At 46.8% G+C, this 22,578-nt stretch overlaps 1 protein-coding gene across 2 annotated transcripts in view; it reads left to right on the top strand.

The window, feature by feature from the left end:
- The window catches only part of LOC138471864 (ficolin-1-like), a 199,192-nt gene that overhangs the window by 152,906 nt on the left and 23,708 nt on the right, over positions 1-22,578 (top strand). Inside the window, exon 10 of one of the 2 annotated variants that reach the window (XM_069609722.1) lies at positions 6,907-7,068. The exons of the other annotated variant lie outside the window; for it this stretch is intronic. Coding sequence (XP_069465823.1) covers positions 6,907-7,068 — 162 coding nt within the window. The remainder of the gene's footprint in view (positions 1-6,906; positions 7,069-22,578) is intronic. 2 annotated transcript variants of the gene reach the window in all.

Below are 22,578 nucleotides of genomic sequence, written 5' to 3'. Positions count from 1 at the left end.
TGGTAAAACCAGCTGCCCTTAGCGGGACCCGCTAAAGGACCTCGTAATGCGGCAGTAAGGGGTTAACGGCACTGGTACCCTTACTGGCGCATTAACCCCTTACCGCCCACCTCGGAATAAGGCCCATAGGCATAACAATGTTGCCATGCAACACATCAACCTGCCCTGTCACAAACTCCCACACGTACGCAGTGTCAATGCAAGTGATGGACCGCATGAAAGAAGACATGGACGTGTGTGGAAAGGGCAAAAACACATTTAGCACCTGAATGGTATATTTCATACACCAACATCCATGATGCAAACACACATATGCCACAAATGTGCCACGTAGCATAGCCATGCCTGGATTTGCAAAATGCATTAGATGTAACCTGCATACCACTGTCACGAGTATGAGGGATGTGACATGACATGACATGTAGTTTGCAAAGGTAGCGGGCGCCCCTCTCTCGACAGAACAAGGCCTGATAACCTGTTCAGTGGTTATTAACCACTTGAGAGTTCGCAGCCACTGCTTTTACTCACTGTGCCTTTCACAGATGGGAAATATCCATTTGCATATCAGTCTTTGTCCTGCCCAGGGGCAGTCCAGCACCGAAATGCAATGGCAATTCCAACCTGAACGAGAGTACCACCAGCAACCCCATACACGTGTTTCACCCTTGTTGGGGATCATCAGTGAGGTGAAGCTGATGCCTCTCTAAGCACAGACATGACATGTAACTCACCAATTCAATACACACAAGTCGCACAAGGTGCTAAGATACAAGGCTGTTGTGATATGTTGAATCCGGACACACACATCCCATGTCACATTGACACCAGTCAAGTGAATATGCACGTTGGAGGTGATCCCAGTGGATGTAAATGAGAGTGGCCAGTGCACCACAGGTGAACATCATACAAATCAAACACAACACACTGATAACCCATGGGAATGTGGCGGCCTGGTGGAAGTGGAAGTGCATACAACATGTGTCATTTGCGTGAAGAGGGTTGTAGGGGTACATCCAACATCCCCCGAGTGAGGGGTATGGTGTGGATGCAGTGCACGTGTCAGCTCGGAGGTGGGCAGGTGACTAGTGCATTCCATCAGTTATACTGGACGGCAGCAGGGGTGAGGATTAGCAAAAGCACAACACATGATCAAGCACCATAAGTGGCACCTGACCCGGAGAAGGATCACCTCCAGTCCTATTCAGGCACGGAGCCCATACCAGAGGGAGGCCACTGCCAAAGATAGACCTTCACCACCAACTGATTACAATGTGAGAAGTGATTGACCCTGAGTGAGTAGGGAAGGCATGATCACAGTCCATGATAAGAAAGCCAATGTGGATGATGGATTGGAAGTAACTGGGCCCACAGGACCCAAACGTCCCTGTGGACATTGCACCGTGAAAGTAAATCAACAGTCATACCCACTGTGAGGCAATTCCAATATCACAGTCCTATGGGGTACAACACATGCCCCCAAGACAAAAGGACAACTCACACAGTCCAGGTCTGCATGAGTTGCCAAGCACATTGATTAGGAACACAGATATCTTGCTTGAGGTCTTTGCAGTACCACACCACATGTAAGACCAGTCCCCTGGAGACTGTGGGATGCTGTGGGAAGTTGAGGAAAGGGAGGTTACCCCAGCGGAGATCAGCTGGCAGGGTGACCACTCAGAGACATCAGAGAGGAGCAGAGAGAAGGAGAATGTGGAGTGGCATATGGTCACAGGCCACCCGCCATCACAGGTTTGAGCAGGATGAGGGCCAAGAGAGGCCAGAGAGAGTGAAATGGAAGGATTGAGCAGGTGTGCAGATGTTCATTGTCACAGAGTGCAGCACATCAATCATCTGACTAGCAATGTCCTCATGTGGAGTGAGTACTTCTTCCTCCACTGCTGGTCCACCTCCAGTCACCAGAGTGGAGGTGTAGTTGACACCCAGCTTATCTTTGGCTCGGCGCTGGATGTCATTCCAATGCTTCACTGCCTCAAAAGCTGTGCACCTCTCAATGCCCAAGGCGCTGATACGATCGACGACACACTGCCAGTGGGCCATACGCTGAGCGTGTGTATGTGTGCTACCTGCCTGTACAAGCATGTCAGCCTCATGTTCCCGCACGTAGTCCAAGAAGATCTGGATCTCCTCATCACTGAAGCTCCTCTTCCTCACTGTACGGGTCCCCTGTGCTGTGCCTCGGGGCTGAGCCTGTTTGCCTACTGCATGCTTACCCTTCCTGCAAGGTTGTGCAGACCCTGGGTGGCTGTGACCACTTCGGTCAGTAGGGGGCTGGAGCACTGGTGGACAGGGCTGAGGCATCAACCACTGATGCTGTTAGTGGAGGTAGCCCTGCAGGCATGTGTACCTGTGTGCTGGTGGCAGGTCCCTGCAGCACACGCCTCTTGCCCTTAGGGACATGGACATGTGCCCCTTGGTCTCCCTGGGCCAGGACCACCACAAGCATTTCAGGAGGGCCCTGAGCCTGGGTGGGTGCCACTGCATCTGCCCCTGCAGCTACCGCACCCTGGCTGGTCTGGTCAGCAGATTAAATTACTGGCCCTGGTCCCCTGGCGCTGGTTGCAGGTCCCTGCAGCACACGCCTCTTGCCCTTAGGGACATGGACATGTGCCCCTTGGTCTCCCTGGGCCGGCAGGAGGGCCCTGAGCCTGGGTGGGTGGTGCTGCATCTGCCCCTGCAGCTACCGGACCAAGTCGAGATGGTGGCATGTCCCTCCCTGCATGGACCTGGGAACCTCGGATCCCTCGGCCACCTCTGCCAGCAACTCGGCCCTCTAGGCTACCTCTGCCAGCTCCAGCACCTCCCTTCCCACTTTTTGCCCTCCCAGTCATGGCACAGATGGATTAGTGCAATGGGAGGTGCAGCTGACAATTGACCTGGGCAATTTGAGTGAGTGGGCAGGGTAGGTGATGTTAAACCTACCAGCGTGCTCCAGCAAGGCTCAGTGTGACCCCTGGTGAAAGATTAATGGGCCGCGCAACGCAAAGGCACCCCAAAAATAAAAAACGTGTACACGACCCCTCGGTGGCCCACGTGTAACTGAAATACGCTGCACAGTATGCTGTGGCAACATGGCAACACAAAAAATATGCACACTGATTACACATAAGGTACAGTGTCGTCAAAAATGGGGGTACGCAATACACAGGGGCAACAGCAGTTTGGAAAGTGCGTATGCGACTCACCGTTTGCCTCGTATGGAAAAAAAACACGCACGTGTGCTGTTCCTCCGCCAAAATAAGAAGTACGCACTGCCACAGTAGTGAAAAAATCACTTGGAACCCCAAAATAATCAGAAATCCACGCGTCCGTCTGCAATGAAATGCACGTACATTGCAATGTTGTCCTACGCACACCTTTAAACCAAAACTGAACGGCAACGCCCAACGTACAGCACGTGTCACGTAATTTACGCACTTCTGATTCCATGCTAATGCGCTGTTTCCGCATGTGCGGAGTCACTCTGTTTCCAACTGGCCACGCGAGTGATACGGAAGACCCACGCTCCTGCCTACCAGCCAATTTACCTGCCTCCCCAAGCTACCTCCTACGAGCCATCTGCTGCTGCCTGCCCACTCTGTGTGCCTGCTGCCCACGTGCCCTGCATTTTTGTGCCTGCTCATCAGCCATTGTCGGTGCTCCTGTGACTGTGACCACATCTGCTGATCCCGAAGAATTCCGACTGCCATACCACCGCACCACAGCCCAGCCCCAGGACCACCTTGCCCACCCACACCTGCCTCGGGGGTTGCCATGTCTGACCCAACATTATCGGCAGCGAGGCACAGGGCTGTCAGCTTCTCAGCCAGGGAAGTTGGCATCCGGGTGGAGCAAGTCCTGCGGCATTATGATGCCCTCTTCCATGGACCATCGCAAGTCGGCAAGGAAGGATGGAGGAAGTTCTGGGAGAACATTGTGGGTGCCATCAACGTGGAGGGGGTTGCACCCCGCGACTACACACATGTCCACAAGCACTGGGAAGACTTCAAGGCCAGGACCCACAACACGTTGACCATTGACGAGTATCGGGTCCTGGAGAGGTTCTACCCAGCACTGTACGCCCAGGTCATGGATCTGGATCTCCGTCTGGAGTCGACTGGTAAGTGTCCATGTGTTCTCGTCCACCATGGTGCATGTGCATGATGATATATGGTTGGAGTGTGCACCTTGGCCTCATGTCCGGCATGCCTCTTGTACAGATGTCTGTGTACATGTCCAAGACAGTTCTGCATGTGAGTGCATTCAAACATGTGTGACAGCAATGTCGTTTGGTTTGGAATGCATGATGCACGCAAGCATGTAGCAACCGGCACATGTTTCATACATGTGACTTTGCAGGGGCATGTGATTGGCGTGACGCATGGTTGGTTTTGGCAACGTTACAGGCATGCATGGTGTACATGTGCATGTGCCAGGGAAGTGGTTGTGTGACTGGCCAACACCATGGATGTATGACTTATGAGCTTTTCAATGTGTGATAGACTCATGTGGCCGAGTTGTCCTCAAGTGCACTCTGACTGTTAGGCAGAAACCTGTGCAGTTCCCTTTGGGAACACTGCAAAAGATTTAGGACTACAGGTGTTAGCAGTAAACCCACTTGGTAGCAGTCTGTACCACCCAGATTTACCTGGTAGCTGTGGCTGAGCAGTCAGACTTCCCTCAAGAAGAGTTAGGCAGTATGCAAAGTATACACAATAGGCACTCAGACACAATAGCACAAGCAAACACTGACCAGAGCTTTGGTATCAAAGTATATAATTATTTATTTAAAAACACACTGTTTGAAACACTCCAGCACTCTTATTGGAAAACACTCTAAACACAGTTACTATTATGATATATACAACCCTTATTCCTTATCAGACAACTCTTAGTTAACAACACTTATTTACAGACAGAGGTGAGCGCTTAACTATAGATGGCACTCCAATAAGTTCATGAAAAGGGGAGGGAAAAAGACAGAATATGTGAAGATACACCACTCTAAGATTTAGGAACACTTTTAGCAAGGCAGAAGAGCAAAAGTCACTGGGGAGCCAAAGTTTATAGTCTAGGCCCACTCTTAGAGAGAGCAGAGCACAAATGCGCCCAAGATCACACAGTTACACTAGGCTTTGAAAGTCTTGCAGAGAGTTCGAAAAGCGTTTAGAGAGGCTCTGAAAAGTTTAGCCAGGGTGTCCCAGGCTAACCCAGGTTCGAAAGCCGGGGGCTAAATCTACCCCGTACAGTCGGTGGCAAGGGGAGCCAGGCGGAACACGGTACCTTAAGTGGGAAGGATTCTCCAGCAGTGGCAGTTGTTCCTGGCAGCAGGTGCAAGTCTCGACGTCGTCCAGAGGAAGAGAAGATCTCGACTTGGAGGAAAGATGAAGGTTGTTGCACTGCCAGGGAAGAAACCAGCCGCGGAGTTTTCCGGTTAAAGGTATTACCCTTTATTTCGCAGTCGTGGTAAAACGTGGTATTCAGATTGCCGGGGTGCTTGGCAAAGGCAAGGCGGCCACAAGATGCATCGGGAAGGTGAAAAGACGGTGAAACTGGTTATCCCCACCAGTCAAAGGAAGAAGACTCTCCGGCGGGAGATCTCCTCTGTCGTTGGGAAAAGTGGTGAGACGGTCCAGCAGGGCTCCACCGGTGGTGTCGTTGTGGCAGGTCGGCTCAGCTTCTCCCTCGTCGGATTCTTAGGTCCTGTGGTGACTTCTGAAGTTCCAGTCCTCAAAGCCCTGCTTTTATGCAGAAAACCCCCATTCACTCAGCCTAGCTGTCACTCAAACATGCTAAGTGGCCAGCTCAAGACTTGGGCCAATCAGGACGGAGTGCGACTTGAGTTGCCTAGGCAACTCAGTCCAGGGTGCCTAAATCCCCCTCCATCCCTCCTAAGTACCCCAGACAGAGTGGCACCACTTTGGAGGGCTTCTGTGGAGAAGCCCGCCAAAAAAGTGGAACAAAGGGCTCGACTTGGGTTGGAGTCACAGAAGAGAATACAAATGCCATTTTAGAACCGAGTTTTGGCAAAAAATACCAACCGGAGAATTAATAATAATTAAATAATGGGAAAATCCCATAGAGAAATATTTGCGGTTGAATATAAAAAGTAGTATCCACTGACACCAGACAAAACTCGATCAGGGGGGACGGAGACGTGCCCCCTCGACTAACAGACCCCGGGGCAATCGAATTGCCCCGGCCAGTACGTCCACAATATGATGGTTTGTACTGGTTCTGTTCAGAATTCAAGACTAGTAAAGTGAATGGTGACTTTACATGCCCTGGGAGACAGTAGTCAGTCCCAGGGTATGGAGTCTATACTGGGGGGTCACTATGACACCCCTGTGTTACTGCACTGAGGGTGCTGTGTAACACACATCACAAAAACACATGAAGGCCTATGGAGTAAAAGACCCCATAGCCCATTAAACACATCTAGAGTCAAAGGAATACACTCAAATCATGTCCAAGAGTGAGGGTAAAAGAGTCTCACTCTTGGCAGGAGAAAAAAATAAACCCCAAAAATCCAGCAAAGCTGCTCGGGGACTCAATAGGTTAGGAAATTCAGCCTAAACAGAGAATTCTCCCTAACACTGACGTGAGAGGGACCATGGCCTGATGCATGACTGTCAGGCAATATGTGTGAATGAGATATGCATGTCCCAAGATGCACGTGAGGTTGAGCCCCTATTTTTATGTGCTAGCAGTGCCTGGTACATGGATCTGAATGTCTGTTGCACATGACATACATGATTGTGCATGTGTGTTGATTGCACTGACCTGTGTGTTGTGGAGGGTGATGATGGTTGTGACGTTTAACAGTGCCACTCATGTACATTTGCTCTATGTCAAACTGACATCTGTTCAGTTCCCTGATGCTTGTGTTCAATGTATCCCTCTCCACAGCGACGATGGAGGAAGAGGGTGGAGAAGGCGCGGTGGAGCACGGCAGCAGGGATGCCTCCACCAGGCACAGGCGCAAGGCCCAGTCGTCCTCCCAGGTTCTGTCATCTTCCGGGAGCGAGGAGGCTGGTGCCGCGTCGGAGTCAACGGGCGCAGCTACTGAGGGTAGGTCCAAGAGGGTGAAGGTAGTGGAGGACTCCTCAGCCGTGGGAGGGACAGATGCGCCCAAATAGGGGCAAGACACTGCGGGAGATGGTAGGGAGGCATCCAGGTTGGCGGAGGAGGTGGAGGAGGAGGAGGCCACATCAGCCCAGTCCATGGGGCCCCAAACTGTACCCTGCCAAAATATCTCCTAAATAATCACAAATTAAAGTGAATTCATGCAATCGTCCATCATGTTCCTTCTGCAAATCCAAGCACGATATATCAATTTAGCAACAGCAAATACACGAGCATCACTATTGGTACATTTGCAGGCTCTTATGGCATCCAGAATATTGTGAATATTTAGTTCTAAAAATATAGGTTTAGTATCATCTTTTCAAATTGCCATACAAAGGGCGGATACGTAAAAAATGAATCTCTGATTCACTATGGTCAATACAACTGGGGCAACAATAAATGTTTAAGAGTTCACGCTAGATTTGGATTGATCATAACTAGGTGATGATCGTAGCCAATTTCTGTTTTGTAATTCCAGCAGTTACTGACTGTGGACATCGATATGCTTCTATCAATGTTCTGTTCAAGCTCCTTTAGCCTAATTTCACTTTGTACAGCTTTTTTATGTTAGGAGCAGTAGTTTTCTCGAAAGTCCAGCATAGTTAGTGTAACCAGGGTAAGTAACTAGCTCTTTCACATGCCTCGCCCATTGGTAAACTGGTACCACCCTCTTGGTGTATTACCTGTCTTAGTGCATCCCTTTATTTATCGAACAGTGGAGCACTCCAGAGCTGAACCCAGTACAACAAGGGTTTAAGTGCCACTTCCCTGCTGGCATAGCTCACTGGGAAGTTCGGGCTTTTGTTGCTGAGGTTTTGTATCCTTATCAGAGAGAACAGCGACACATGTATAGCGTACATGTAACTGCTTTTTCGTCATGTAAGAATATAGTTGGACCTCGTCAGTATCTTAACCCCGCCAGATGGCTCTTTTAAGGAATTAAGCAAAGATTCTATTTCACCTATCAGGCGATTTGCCTCGTCAAATGTTTTACAAATACTAGTCGAGTGGTTCACTGATTTGATAGGAATTAAAAATGATGTTGCTTTTCTTTAAGACATTTAAAAAATATTTAGCCAGTGACAGTATAGCTATACACTGGACATAATAAAGTGCTAGATAATATTCAATTATAAAAACATACAATATACGCCAGCCCCGAGATTTTAAAAATCAAAGGTTAAAAATTAAAAACAAAAATAGAAAAGAGTAAAAATAACGGAGGGTACACCATAGTCCGACACTCTCACCCCTAAACAACTTGAATGCGCAGATTTAGTTTCCAGGAGGATAGCTGTATTATGATAGTGCTCTGATCTACGAGGCCTTCCAGATCACCCTATGCAAATATGCTCACCATGCCCAGGGTAAAAAGAGCCAGGGCAGGAAGCGCTAGTTTCCCCTGCCTTGCCTCCCTACAATGGAGCGCCCTTCCTATGACACTTTGTGCCGAAGCCTCACTCATTGCCTTCCGCACAGCCATATCTCCTGATAAACCTGCAAATGTACCTGCAACTAGCTTACTGCATTAAGGTGCTACTAATGTAAAATATGTAAAATGTAAATTTGTATGTTGTACCTCCCTGCAACTAAGTTCCTTGCAAGTAACAGCGCCACGATGCCCATGGGCTGTTTGTGCGCTATACAAATGTAATAATTAAATAAATAGTCAATGTCACAAACAGATTAGGACAATGGTGTAATATGAAAAAATCTCGTATATGTGTGACTGCTTGCTGGTAATCAGTTCCATGTAACAGCAGGCATGCTTGGCAAATCAAATATATAGTCTTAAACATGGTGGCTTGTTATCATGTAAGGACTTACATTAACCGCAGTATTTTACTGTTAATCCTGTGATAACACTTGATATCTTTTGCTGCAACAATGGTGGGCTTCACCGCAAGAGCAGCCCGTTCAGTTTATCAATGCCCCTATCCAGAAGAGACCGGGCCAGCAATCATACAGTGAGCGCTGAGGTTCATATGGACAGCCACAAACAGCAGAGCCCTTACCTGCAGCAGGCTTTGTGATATTCCTGTGCCCCTTGGCCACAGTGTTGTGGGGGGACAAAGAGATACTCTACATACCCACATCATGTAGCCAGTGGTGGGGCCAGCCCCACACACACAAATAAGGCCAGGCAGGGGACATTGTCACAGGTTTCAGACGACATATTGAGTCTATCTTGCTTGCAAACTATATTGCAAATAGTAATAGCTGTTATTATTCCGTTTCTACATTTTTAAATGATTTAAAGTGTTTGAAAACAGTTTCCGTGCTTCTGGCAGCTCTGTAGCCAGACTGGTGGTCATGGAGGCAACCATTAGATTCAGTATGTAGATTAAGCTGGGAGATTGCCAGCTTTTCCAAGAGTTTACACAGGAAAGGAGTGATGGAGATCAGGCAATAGTTAGCCGGAGAGGAAGGAAGGATCGGCCGAGGGCTTCTTTAGAAGGTGGTGCACAAGAGAGTCTTAAGGGGGGAGGGGAAAGTTCCAGTGGAAAAGGAATGATTGCAGAAATCGGCCAAGGCTGATGCAAGACTTGTCTAGAAACATTGTCAGGGGTGAACAGGGGAAAGGAGGAGAAGAGGCGACCTCATATGGGCCAGGAGTGTAGAGGAGGAGCAAGAGGAGGTAGAAGAAGAGAGGGTGGACAGGATGTCCTGAGTTTTAGTAGTGAAATCAGAGGCCAAGGCCGTGCAGAGGGCATGGGTGGGAACAGGAGAGGTAGAGACTGCAGCTGGATTGGCCAGCTCCTTGCAGATTTTGAAAAGTTTGGCCGAGTTGTTAGATGCCATAGAGATGCGGGCTTGGATATATGCTCTCTTCTTAGAGAGGACAGAGAGTCTGTACTGCCTTTGGAGCAGGCGGCAAACCCGTTTGTCAGGGGGTGCGCCTGAGGACCTCCACTTCCTCTGCACCACCATACTATTGCGTTTAAGGGCGGCAAGGTCTGAATCATACCAATAGTTGCACTTGGATTTGGTCTTCAAGCGGAACCTCATGACAGGGGCATGGACATCCAGAGTGTTAGAAATAGAGAGATGAAGGTCAGAGAGGGCCTGTTAGGGATCATACTCAAAATGTGCTAATTTCCCTTACCTTTTGAGACCCCCAGCAATTTTGCTGGATTGCTAGGATTAAGATTGTTTACCTGGAAAGCGTGTGAGCCTCTTTTTACCACTCTTTCATGTATTTTGATGTGTGTTTTACTTTTGTGTTCTTTGGTTATGGAGTTTTAACACAACTTCATAGGCATCATATTTTTCTGTGTCACACAGCACCCTCAGTGCAGTGACACAGTGCTGTCTTTCAGACTCCCCAAGGCTTAAATACCTTCCCTGGGACTGACTACTGTCTCCCAGGGCATGTAAAGTTACATTGACTTTACTAGTTACTTTAAATGCACTGATCCAACACACACTATTTTACTATAGAGTGCTGGAGGGGTTGCCTAGCTTCCCCTGAGCAAAACACTCATGTAACAGTAAAATGTTACCCTTTCCTACTTTAAATGGCTGGTGGCAGTGGTTTAGATCAAACTACCCTGATTTTTCCCTACCGCTAACAACGGTAGCTAAAAATCATGTCAGCCATGTTTTTCAATATGGCGCCCAAGACCTATCTGTAAAAACAGACTCTGGTCATCTTTTTTCGCCATTTCTTTTAGGAAAGGTCCTTCTTGTGTTTGTCTCTGCGCGCCAAACCAGGTTTGGTCCCGTTGTTCGTTGAGCTTTGGCGGGCTTCAGTGCTGAAGCCCTCCTCTGGCAGCAGGGTGTCTGGGGTGGACAGGATGTGAGGGAAGTGCCTTAAACTCCCTGTGCTTAGTCTCCTAGGAGACCTGAATGCACTCTGGCGTGATTGGCCGGCTGGCTGTCCGGCAAGGACAGCCACCCTGCTGTGTGAATGAAAGCCAGGCAGGAGTGAATGGGGGAAAACTGTTTAAAAATCAGGTCTCTGGGACTTGGAAAGCAGAGTCGACCACTGGAATGAAAGAACCGTAGAGGAGAGGAAGGAAGAGGAGTGCTGCAACTCCTGGACGACCGGTGAAGCCCTGCTGCAGGTCCGAATTGCCTGAAACTCCGATGATAGAGAAGCCCTTCAAGGTTAACTTCTTCCCTTGAGTTTGGTGGGAACAACCAACTCGCAAGCCACCTGGACACCGTCCTATTCTGGTCGAATTTTCATCAGAGTGCTGTTGAAAACCAGATAGCCAGAGGGAAGGAAACCAGCTCGTGGATTTTAAGGCACTCACACCTTAAACCGATGTCTTGCTATAGCTTTTGGCCTCTTCCCTGGGCAGTGCAGGAACCTCCCGATGTCCTCCTTCTTGTCCTCACGACTGAAGCTCAGGAACAGCGAGATCTGCTCGAACTGCCAGGAACAACTGCCTCAACTACAGCTTTCTTCATTGACAAGGTACTGTGCAATGCAGTCCGGAAATCTTTTTGGCCGTTGAGAAAGTGTGTGAAACTTTCCTCAACTATGAAGGCTTGTCCTTCCCTAAACATTCGTCAAACTTCTCACCTAGCCAAATCCTTTAAAAATCTGTGGCAAAGACTTAACCATTACTTACCAGAACTGTGCTATCCTATACAAAAGACTCTGAACCATTGACTTTGGCCCACGCCTAATAAGAAGAATTGCTTGTTGTATTTAACTGAAACACTTTGCCCTGCCTATGTATGTATTTGGGCTGTCTATACTTATAAACGTGTCTTCTCCCTCTTTTATTAAGTATCTGACGTGCCATTTTGCTCCCACTTCATTTTGGAGCTAAACTTGTTCATTTACTTACCGGTTGGATTTTTGTAGTGTATTAGTGTGTGATATTGAGCTGATTATGCTGGAGTAATGCTTTATAACTGACTGAGTAAATAAATGTATATTCTTTTACCAAGAAACCTTCAGTAAGTGTTTACTTGAATCACTGTATTGGTTGGTCCTTTGTGTAACTTGTTGTACTGCTCACTTAAACTCTTGCGATAAGTCTGGCTGCTCAGCCATCGCTACCACTTTACTGTGTAGTACAGGCTTGTACCAAAGGTGAAATTGTGCTTACACTTGTAGTCCTAATTGCCTGTAGTGTTCCCCAAGGGTACTGCAGGTGATTCTGCCTAACAGGGCTGTGTCAGGGAGTCAGCCAAAGGTGCAGGAAGAGGAGAGAAAGTAGTGGCAAAAGTCTCAACTGACACACGCTTTATGTGTCGGATGACCGAGAAGGTAGGTGGAAGTGCTGGAATCAGCTTGACCTGCGGGGAAGAGAGCGATAGGTGGGAAGAAAGGTGAAAGTGATCACTCCAGGAGAGAAGAGCGCTGAGAGGGTTAGAGAAGGAGAGGCCTGAGAGATCAGAACATCCAGGGTGTGCCCTGCAGAGTGAGCTGGGCCAGAAGTAAGAATAGAGACAGAAAATCGCAGAGGTTGCGAAAGAGTCCTGAAAAAGGGCTGGTAGCATCCAGATGGATGTTCAAGTCTTCGAGGAGGAGAAGTTGGCAGGTAGAGGCAAGGAGCGAGGAGGAGAGCCCACTCAGAGAGGAAGAGGGCGACCTGGCCAGGCGTCCTATAGATAGTGCCCACAGTTAGCGAGAGGCCAGCAGAGATGGAGAACCTGCAGACCAGGCATTCAAAGAAGGAGTAGTGCTGCATTGGAATGATAGAAGCAGAGATCCACTCTGGGAAAACCAAGGCTACACCCCAATGGGATGGTTGGTTCTGGGTTTGGATAGCCATCAGGAAGGTGAGTGTTAAAACTCGTGACAGTGCTGGCTGTGAACCAAGTCTTGGTGAGACTGAGAACATCCAAATCAAGCTCTTCCAGGAGATGGCAGATGTCAGAGGAGTGTTTGAAAGCTGGTTGAGAGTTGAGAGTAGCGATGTGGAGCAGGTTGCATCATTTGAAGGACTTCCAGGGAGGGATAGAGGCCAGAGGTACCCAAGGATGGGCAGAGCAGGAAAGAAGAGAAGGCAGTGTAGACTGAGAGGCAGAAGAGAGTGAAAGAGGGGTGGCCAGAGAAGCATCAGGGGATGCCGAAGAGGTGGCAGAGGAAGGAGGTGGCAGAGGAGCCAAAGAGAGCTAAGAAGGGATAGCAGGAGAGGAAAGGAGGTTGATAAGGCGTGCAAAGCATCTATCAAAGAGGAGGAGATTGACCTGTGGGCCCTGGACCAAGACGTTGCCATTTAAGTAGACATTAATGATGGTCTTATAGGAGTGGAAGGGGGCTAGGAGGGCCTCTCACCAGGTGCCATATGACCAAATGGGGGTCCATAGGCCTGGACAGGAAATGTTAAAGAGTATGCCGGTGAGGGTCTGTCTGGACAAAGCATCAGCGATAGGGAGGCCTTGGTTGGAGACCAGGATGTCCCTTTTGAACTTCAACCTGCCAGACTTCATGAGAGGGATAGGATAGTCGATAGAAAAGCAGTTAGAAAAGATAGGTGAGACAGAGAGCACCATAGGGGGTCCAGGGAGCAAAGAGGGGGGTAGGGAGAGGGGAGCCCAGGAAGGGGTGGGGGTAGGGGAGGTCATGAAGGAGAGGGCAGACAGGAGGGAGGCACCAGGGAACATGTAAGGGGGGGCACAACAAAGAACAAGAACAGACATACAAATCAGATGCAGTACAGAACCATCAGGAAGAAAATAGCACAACAGGGAACCTAGAAGTAGATAATGCAGATGTAGTACAGAACCAAGACACGCACAAATCACAACAGGGAACCTGGAAGTAAAGAAGGCAGATGCAATACAGGATCATCTGCTTAGTAGTGTCCAACACTAGTTCACTGCAAAGCTGACAAAAGTGATTATTTCTCTCCACTCCCAGCTGCCCCCCGAAAATCTCAAAAGAATACACATTATTAAATTTGATACTCAAATATTTTTTCACAATCCAATTATAGGGATACTCTTTCAAATAACTTTGATTTCCATACTGACTAGTAAAGTAAAAAATATATTCTTAGCAAGAGATTTGGACGATAGGTCTGTTATTCTTTATTCACAGTCCAAGTCCCAAGCCAATCTTTTAACTAGACTTTTGAACTTTACTAATGTTTTGTTACAGTCAAATTAAAATTAATATGCTTTAGCCAATCTTTTTCCAACATTAATAAATAGTTTCCGTACATACCCCTGACCACACACCATACTTAGTTTGTGGACAAAGTTGTTAAGGGAATTAGGAGCAGCATTGGCCAATTTCCAGCTACAATTTAGACCACTCAGCACTCTGGCACACTCAATACTATCCACTCCAAATTCCAGCAAGATATATTCAATAGGGGTGATACTTCTTAATTTTAGTATTTTTCTAAGCCATCAATGTTCAATAATCTTCAGCTTTTGCGAATGTTTGAAACCCCAAATTTCAGGCCCATACAACAGCATAGGGCACATATTTGCTTTGTATAGGGTAGATATTGCTGTTAATGAATATCCTGCATGGTTATGTGCTAAATTCAAAATGCCACTTACACACTGTGCAGCTCTTGTTTTTAAACTATCTCAATGTGGAATCCATGATAACTTGTTATCTATGGTAACACCAAGATAGACATAGGAAGTCACCAATTCAATGGGAGCATCACCAATTTGTAAATTACAACTACCTGTGGTCATAGAGCATCCTGGGCTAAAGATCATAGCCTTAGTTTTCGAAGTATTGATATATAGACCATTTCTTTCTGAAAAGATACCAAGTCTATACAAAGAACTTTGAAGTCCTTTGGGGGTGCAGTCAAGTAAGACTAGGTCATCTGCATAACCTAGCCATAAAATGTACGTGTTCCCCAATCTAACGGGGACAGCTACGTTTGACTGCAATTCCTCTGCTGTCTGCCATACACAAATTGAAATAATTAGGTGACGGAATCCAGCACTGCTTCAGACCAACAATGTCAGTGGTGTTACCCTCCAGGTCAAATCTTAGTTTTGTCTTAGTGTCCATATAGAAGGAAATTATCATATTCAGTAATCCAGATGGAATTTCCCATTTAATTAATTTCTGCCACAGGATAAATGGCAGATAGAATCAAAGGTGGCATGAAAATCGATAAATGCCACATAAACAGTTTGGCCTCTTGTGAACCAAGAATATTCAATAGCACTGTCCAATTTTAGGACACTTGTTAATGCGTGAACACTTTTTGGAATCCCGTTTGATACTAAGGTATGAGTTTTAAATCAGTAGCCTATTTCTCTATTTCTATTAACGAAACTCTTGTGAAAATGTTCGCTGGCACATCTGACAATGCTAAAAAGCAATAAGTCGTAGCATCCTTCCTGTTTGTGGATTGGAATGATGATACTTTTTTTTCCAAGAGTTCAGGATCATGCCAGTTAGGCTGTTGGTGTTATACCAAGTATATAGTCAGCTGGCCCACCAATTTGGGTTAAACTTAAGGCATTACACTGGAACTCCCTACCTTTTTCTATCCGCTCCACCCTCCCCTATTCCTCCTTCCGCTCTTTATTGAAATCACTCCTTCAATCCCCTTCCTTTCATCCTTCCCCCTCTTTTTGTTCTCTTTATCTTTCCCCATATCTTCTAAATGTTCCTTCCTCCTACTATTCACTTTACTCACTACTCTCTCTCCCTCTTCCCTCCTCCCCACCCCCTTCCTCTCATTTCCCCTTTTCTTATGCAAATTGTTCTCCATGCCGACTTTCTGGTTTGATTCATGTTTACTGTTATTGCTTCTACTGTTCCATGTTTTATGTGTTCTTGTTGTTAAGTGTAAAGCGCCTTGGAGTAAGGCGCTATATAAAACAATAAATACAAATACAAATACATATTACAAATGCCATTGGGCCCAAGTGCATGGGAATTTTTCTGTGAGTTCATAATTTTTCTTATATCATTAGGTGATAAATCGAAGCGCCATTTTACTTCAGGGGCAACTATAGGCCTTTTTTTTTGGTTTTTTATTTTATTGAAAAACTACAGTTTCTTTTTCTTTCTTTTTCTTTTTTTTTATCAAAAAGAAAAAAATAAACTTTTGTTTCAAACTTTTATTTCATCTTCCACACGTCGTAGCATAACGAGCTTCGACTGTGGCTACAGAAAGAGTCAGACGTACACGCAACCATCTCAGCCCTCAGGTTGGACGTTCCTTGTAGTTGGGGGGAAACCTCAGGATAGCGTTCAAGTAGTTTACGAGCGCGCAAATATATTTGGCATTTTGTCCAGAAGAAATCAGGAGCCACCAAGTAGACATATCTCCATCCTTAGGGGCATATTTGCCTAGATGAATAGAACGAAGGTCATCAATGGCTGGACATTTTAGAATTAAATGTTTCAAAGTTTCAACCGAAACTGCACAAAAGCGACAAAGGTTATTATTTACATTGGGCTGATTCCTTTGAAGTAGAATTTCCTTCGTATTCAGAGTATTTAAGCGGAAGCGAAGGAATTGTTCCCGGTAATAACCAGTATAGCATTGAGTCAGGTAATAGGGCTGGCAATTTAGTTTTTTTAGAGCGTTGCCTAGCCATTGGGAAGCAGCGAGGTTTGTATGTTTTTCCACATTAACAATCCATGCCCATGCTTCAAATTTTCTTTTGGCCACTTGAGGACGGGAAAATTGATCAAAATTGTTGATATCTGCTGCAGCAATCCACTGTTGAACTCTTATACTCCATTGATCCAACAGGCAACTGATTTTCGTGTCGTCGGAGGCGGTGAATATTCTATAGGCTGGCGCACCACGCGCTTCTCTCATCTTACGCCACAACGAGATGGACTTCCAGATCAAGTGGGTAAAGAGTGAATTCAGCGATAATTCATGACGTATCAACATAATTGGAATACAGTTCGGAAGGTTGAGGACACGTCTCCAAAAGAGACCCTCTAATACGTTCCAATTTTGCTCGCTGATATTCCATCCCGCTTCTTCACCAAATGTTAAGATGGGTATTACCTTTTGGAGGTAGAACGTTAGGACTGGAGTCAGGGAAAATTTTCCAAAGATTTTATTGATCTTGGCTGCTTGTAGCGCTAGACCTACGGCTTTCTGTTTTAGACCTTTTAGCCATTGTGCTTCACAGATTGAGTTGTTAAATTCAATACCCGAATAACGGATCGAATTGACTGAAGTTAACGGCTGACCACCAACAGCCCATTTGAATGCCCGGTCTCTTCTGCCTGATGTAGGTCCAATAGACAAGATTTTAGTTTTTTCTGTGTTGATGACAAGTTTGTTATTGACTAAATAGTTGTTCAAGCAGCTTAGAAGGCGTTGGAGGCCGATCTGTGTGCTATCAATCAGAACAAGATCATCAGCATAAGCGATATAACGAACAGGAGTCTTATTTAGACATGGGGGAAAACAGTGGGCTTGTTCGAGGTGAGTTGGAAGATCTGCTAAAAATAATTTAAATAGGTCTGCCGCAAGCGGACAGCCTTGCTTGACTCCTCTTGTAGTTGGAATACTGTCAGATAGAACACCATTCTTATTGATGCAAACTCGAAAAGAAGTGTTTGTATGCAGCGCTATTATTGGATTGAGGATGGCCATAGGGCATTTCCATTTAATTAATTTCGCCCATAACAAATCGCGATTGATTCCATCAAACGCTTGCTTCATATCAATGAAGGCTAGATGAAGTTTGGTTTTGCGTTTAAGGGCGTTCAGTTTCAGGGCAGTTAAAATTAAAAGGTTTACATCTACTCCTGTGCCCTTAGAACACCCTGTTTGATGAATATCAAGGATTCCTGAGTTTTTCGCCCAATTCACAAGTTTCAGTCTCAAAGTGGATCCAAAAAGTTTTCCAATAGAGTCCAAGAGGGCAATAGGACGATAGTTTTCAGGTTTGTCCCAACTGCCCTTCTTGTGGATAGGGATCACAATAGCAGTTAGCCAGGACTCAGGCAAACAATTGGATTCCGCAATCTTTTGGAAAAGACACTCAATGAAGGGGGCCCAGATTTGTGGATTTTTCTTTAGTGTCACGTTGCTGATCATATCTGGGCCCGCGGCGCGTGAATTTTTGAGTGACTTAATAGCATCCACAATGTCAGAGTGCAGCATTTGCACATCCCAGGGTGCTGATGTGGCAACAGAATCGATTTTTGGAAACTTGGAATAGCTGTTGAACACTGACCCAAAATGTTTACACCAGGTGTCGCCAGCGATGGTGTTCTGCGTCGAATTTACTCCGCTGTACGGGCCCATATTTAGTATTTTCCAAATGTCGCGTGTATTCTTTGTGATCAGTAGCTTCATCATCAGTTCAGCACGATCTTGGTCAACAATAGCTCTGTGGGATCTCATCCAGTTTCTATAAGTCGTGCGTCTAGCTTTTACTTCCTCCAGCTTAATCAAACTGGGTACATTTTTTTGGTTTTTTATTCTGCCGACATCTTTTCTGAGCTCTTTCTTTTTGTCATCAAGCATTTTGCTAAACAGATGATTATGGAACTTGTGTTGCTGGAAGCTATCTTTGATGGTTATGATATGATTCATGAGAAGCGGAGTGTAGTCTACACAATTTGGCGAGTCAAGCAGGTTTTCCGTTAAGGAACAGATCGCTTTGACGTTTAGTCTTAATCGGTTGCCAATTGAATTTATTTCTACCAATTCGGAATATAAGGGCAAAGAGGGCGACTCCATCAGTAGGAAATTGAGTTTTAGCAGTGAATGATCGCTCTTAGACGTTTTCAGGGAATGTAGCGAGATGACCTTCGCCTCAAAATTGCTGGAAACCCAGAAGTAGTCAATGATGCTATGCGTAGCTTGGCGATGCCAGGTAGGCTGGGCCGGTATGTCACCCCGCGCATTGCCATTCAGGAATACACAATCATGCGACTCCATTACGTCAGTCCAGAACTGTTCTTTCTCGCCCAGCTCCTCATAAGCGAGCTGGCAGTAGGAGTTGGTGTGTGGGTCATGCCTAAACCACGAGCCATTTAGATCACCGCAGCAGATTAAAATCAGATTATTATAATTCACGATTGCTTCATCCATTAAAGTACTTATCGCTGAGGTAAAGACAAATTTGTTTATTTTTGCAGGATTCCAGTAGCAGTTAATGAGCAACAAGGACAAAACTGCTTTTGAATTGGCAGAACGTGAGTGCATAATTGATTCTTGAACATAAGGGTTAGGATTGGAGCATATTGGTGTGGACCAATCTTGAGATAGCCGGACCATTGTCAATAGGCCTGCACATGGTCTGCCTTGTATGTTTTTAATTGCAGGATTGACCAGTGTGGCATAGCCGTCTCGCATCGGAGCATCAACTAACCAAGTCTCTTGCAGACAGACAGCAAATGCATTGTCTAGTGGAACATCAAAGTCCTACTACAGGCCTTTTAGTGTACTCCCCATTCCCTAAAGTAGTCTCCTGGTGTCTTCCCAGTCCTTGTTAGAGACCCAACTAATGTAATTTGAACACCCACTGCAGGCCTCACCAGCTGCCAAAATAGTTTAAAGTTATTTTCTCTAATAGCCGATACCAGAGTTTGCCACGGTCCTATTATTCTCCCTTTTTTACAGGTGTTCAGTGACTTTGTGTAGTTCCTTTTAGTTTCCCTGATTTGGACGATAATACGCACATTTCATCATCAGTATTCCCAACAGTTTATGATATGATATTTTATTTATATTGCACTTATACACAAGTGTTTCAGAGGCAACCAAGCAAAGGGAGAGGAACAAGGGAGAACAAAAACAATGATTTTACTAGGCCCAGTGACATTTAGAATTCACAAGTGCATGGAAAAGGGAAAAAGGGTGAAAGTGCATGGAAGGGGGAGAAGTGGAAAGTGTAGAACAGAGGAGAGGACAGAAATAAATAAGTGCAATAAATAAATAAAGGCAGTGAAAAAAATGGCAGTGCAGCCAGCAACGACAAGTGCATGATTAGTCAGATAGGGTATTTCTGATAGTGCAGAAGAAGAAAGGGGAACTGTATGGATACAGATACAGATCTCAGTGCAAGGGGTGGCCCGGAGGCAGTGCAGTAGGGAGGCAGGGTGAGCAGGTACCTGGGCCCAAAGGACAGAGGGTGGCCAGGTGCACGGTGCTGAGAGAGAAAAACAGATCAGCAGGGGAGTGGAGAGGCTAAGGCAGAAACGAAGAGGAAGGGCTTGAGGGCTTCCGGAACCGGAGATGGTTCTCCTCAAGTTTCAAGGTGGCCGGGAAGCTGTTCCAAAGGGAGGCCCCAGTCGAAGACATAGATCTGCCCCCAGCTTGTTTCTTTGAAAAACAACAGCCCCAAGGGGAGTTAGAAGTAGAGGAACAAAGGGCTCGAGAGGGGCAGTATTTATGGAGGGATAGTTGAAGGTATTTTGGACCCAGGCACCAGAAAGCCTTGTGGACAATGCAGAGGGTTTTAAATGTAATCCTTGCATTCACTGGGAGACAATGAAGGGATTCAGAGCTGGAGCGATACAATCCCAGGGCTTGAGGCCAAGGACAAGTCTCGCAGTCCTGTTCTGGATTAGTTGTAAAGGACAGAGAGTGGAGGCAGGTAGATTTAGAAAGAGGCTGTTACAGTAGTCCAACCTAGAGAGAACCAGAGCTTGGGAGACAGTGAGCTTCTTAGCGAATGAGAGAAAAGGCAGAATACCTCTAAGGAGGTGCAGTAGGAAGTTTTACTTTTAAGAGACGTCGGATATGTGTGCGGAGAAGGAAAGTGTGGCGTCAAAGATGACCCCGAGATTCTTAGCCTTGCAGGTAGGAGTAGGAGGAGGACCAAGGGAGGCCGGCCGGAGAGTGAGGGGAAAGGATGTAGAAGGTGTACCAATGCTGAGGGTCTCAGTCTTGTTGGCATTTAGACAAAGATCATTGGCGACACACCAATTTTGAATGGTGATTAGGCAATCAGAGATGAGGAAAGGAGAGGAGGTGTCTGAGGGAAGCATGAAAATGAGTTGGGTGTCATCAGCATAGCACTGGAGGTTTGAGCAGAAAATGGAAATTCAGTAGGCAAGAGTTGCCAGGTATTGGCTGAAAAGTCAGGGCGAGAGGTTAGACCCCTGGGGAACACCACAGGTAGAGAGGGAGATGGAGAATAAGAAGGACCCACGTTGTACCAGGGAGGGTCGATCAGAAAGGAAAGCTTGATCGGTGATACCCAGGTAGTCACAGGGACAATCGAGCAGGATGGTATGGTTGACTGTGTCAAAAGTAGAGAAGAGATCAAGTGGGATGAGGACGGAGGGAATGTTACAGTCAAGGTTGGAGAGCAAGTCTTCACAGATGTTCAAGAGAGCAGTTTCCGGGCGTCTGGCAGCTCTGAATCCAGATTGGTGGTCATGGAGCGATCCAACAGAGTCAGAATGAAGGTTAAACTGGGAGATGGCCAGCTTTTCCAGGAGCTTCCCCAAAAAGGGAGTAATGGAAATTGGGCGATACTTAGCCGGACAAGAGGGATCAGCTGTGGGTTGCTTAAGGGGAGGATGCACAAGGGAGTGCTTCAGAGGGGAGGGGAAGATCCAGAGGCAAAAGAATGGTTACAGAAATCAGCAAGGGCCGGAGTGAGGGTATCGATCTGGTCCTTAATGTTTTTAGCGTAACAGGGATGGACCTGTTTAGATGAGGCTTTCATAGATCGGACTTGTCTAGCAACCTTATCCGGGAGGAAAGGAGAAGAAAGAGGGAGGGGGGAGGCCTAGAGAGGGTCAGCAAGCTGGGATGGAGAGGGGAGAGGAGGGGAACCAGAGGAGAGGGTGTACAAGATGTCCAGTGTTTTGGAATTAAAGTGAGAGGCAAGGGCATTCCAAAGAGCCTCGGAGGCAAGAGGAGGGGTGGACACTGCAGTGGGGTTGGCCAGCTCCTTGCAGATTTTAAAGAGTTTGTACGAGTTGTTGGATGCCGCAGAGATGCAGGCTTGAATGTGGCCTCTCTTCTTGGAGCAGACAGAGAGACGGTATTGCCTTTGGAGCAGGCGGCAGGTCAGTGTGTCAGAGGATGAGCAGGAAGCCCTCCATTTCCTCTCAGCCACCATACACTTGTGTTTTTAAGTGTAGCTAGGTCAGAGTCATACCAGGAATTACACTTGGCTTTGGACTTCAAATGGATTCTCATGACAGGGGCAAGAACATCAAGAGTAGCAGAAATAGAGCAGTAGAGCAGAGACAGGGTGTGAGTCAGCCTTAGGTGGGGGAGGGGGAAGAACGTGGCAGCGAAAGCCTCATTTGACACACTCTTCATGGGTCGGATGTCCTAGAAGGTGGGTGGCAATCTTGGGGAAGGCTTGGCTTGGGAGGAGGAGATGGACAGATGAGAGGAGAGGAGGCAGTGAGCACTCCAGGAGAAAGGAGTAGAGAGGGGGAGGCCAGAGGAGATCAAGACATCAAATGTGTAACCAGCAGAGTGAGTCGGGCCAGAGGGGAGGATCGAGGAGGGGAGTGAAGAGCAGAGGTCGCAAAGGAGCGCAGATGAGGAACAGGGAGCATCAAGATGGATCTTGAGATCACCAAGGAGGAGGAGTTGAGTGGTTGAGGTC

This window comes from Ambystoma mexicanum, chromosome 8 (genome assembly GCF_040938575.1).
Source record: "Ambystoma mexicanum isolate Mex_15411 chromosome 8, UKY_AmexF1_1, whole genome shotgun sequence".
Lineage (NCBI taxonomy): Eukaryota > Metazoa > Chordata > Amphibia > Caudata > Ambystomatidae > Ambystoma > Ambystoma mexicanum.
This window is presented reverse-complemented; position numbering and strand designations above follow the sequence as displayed.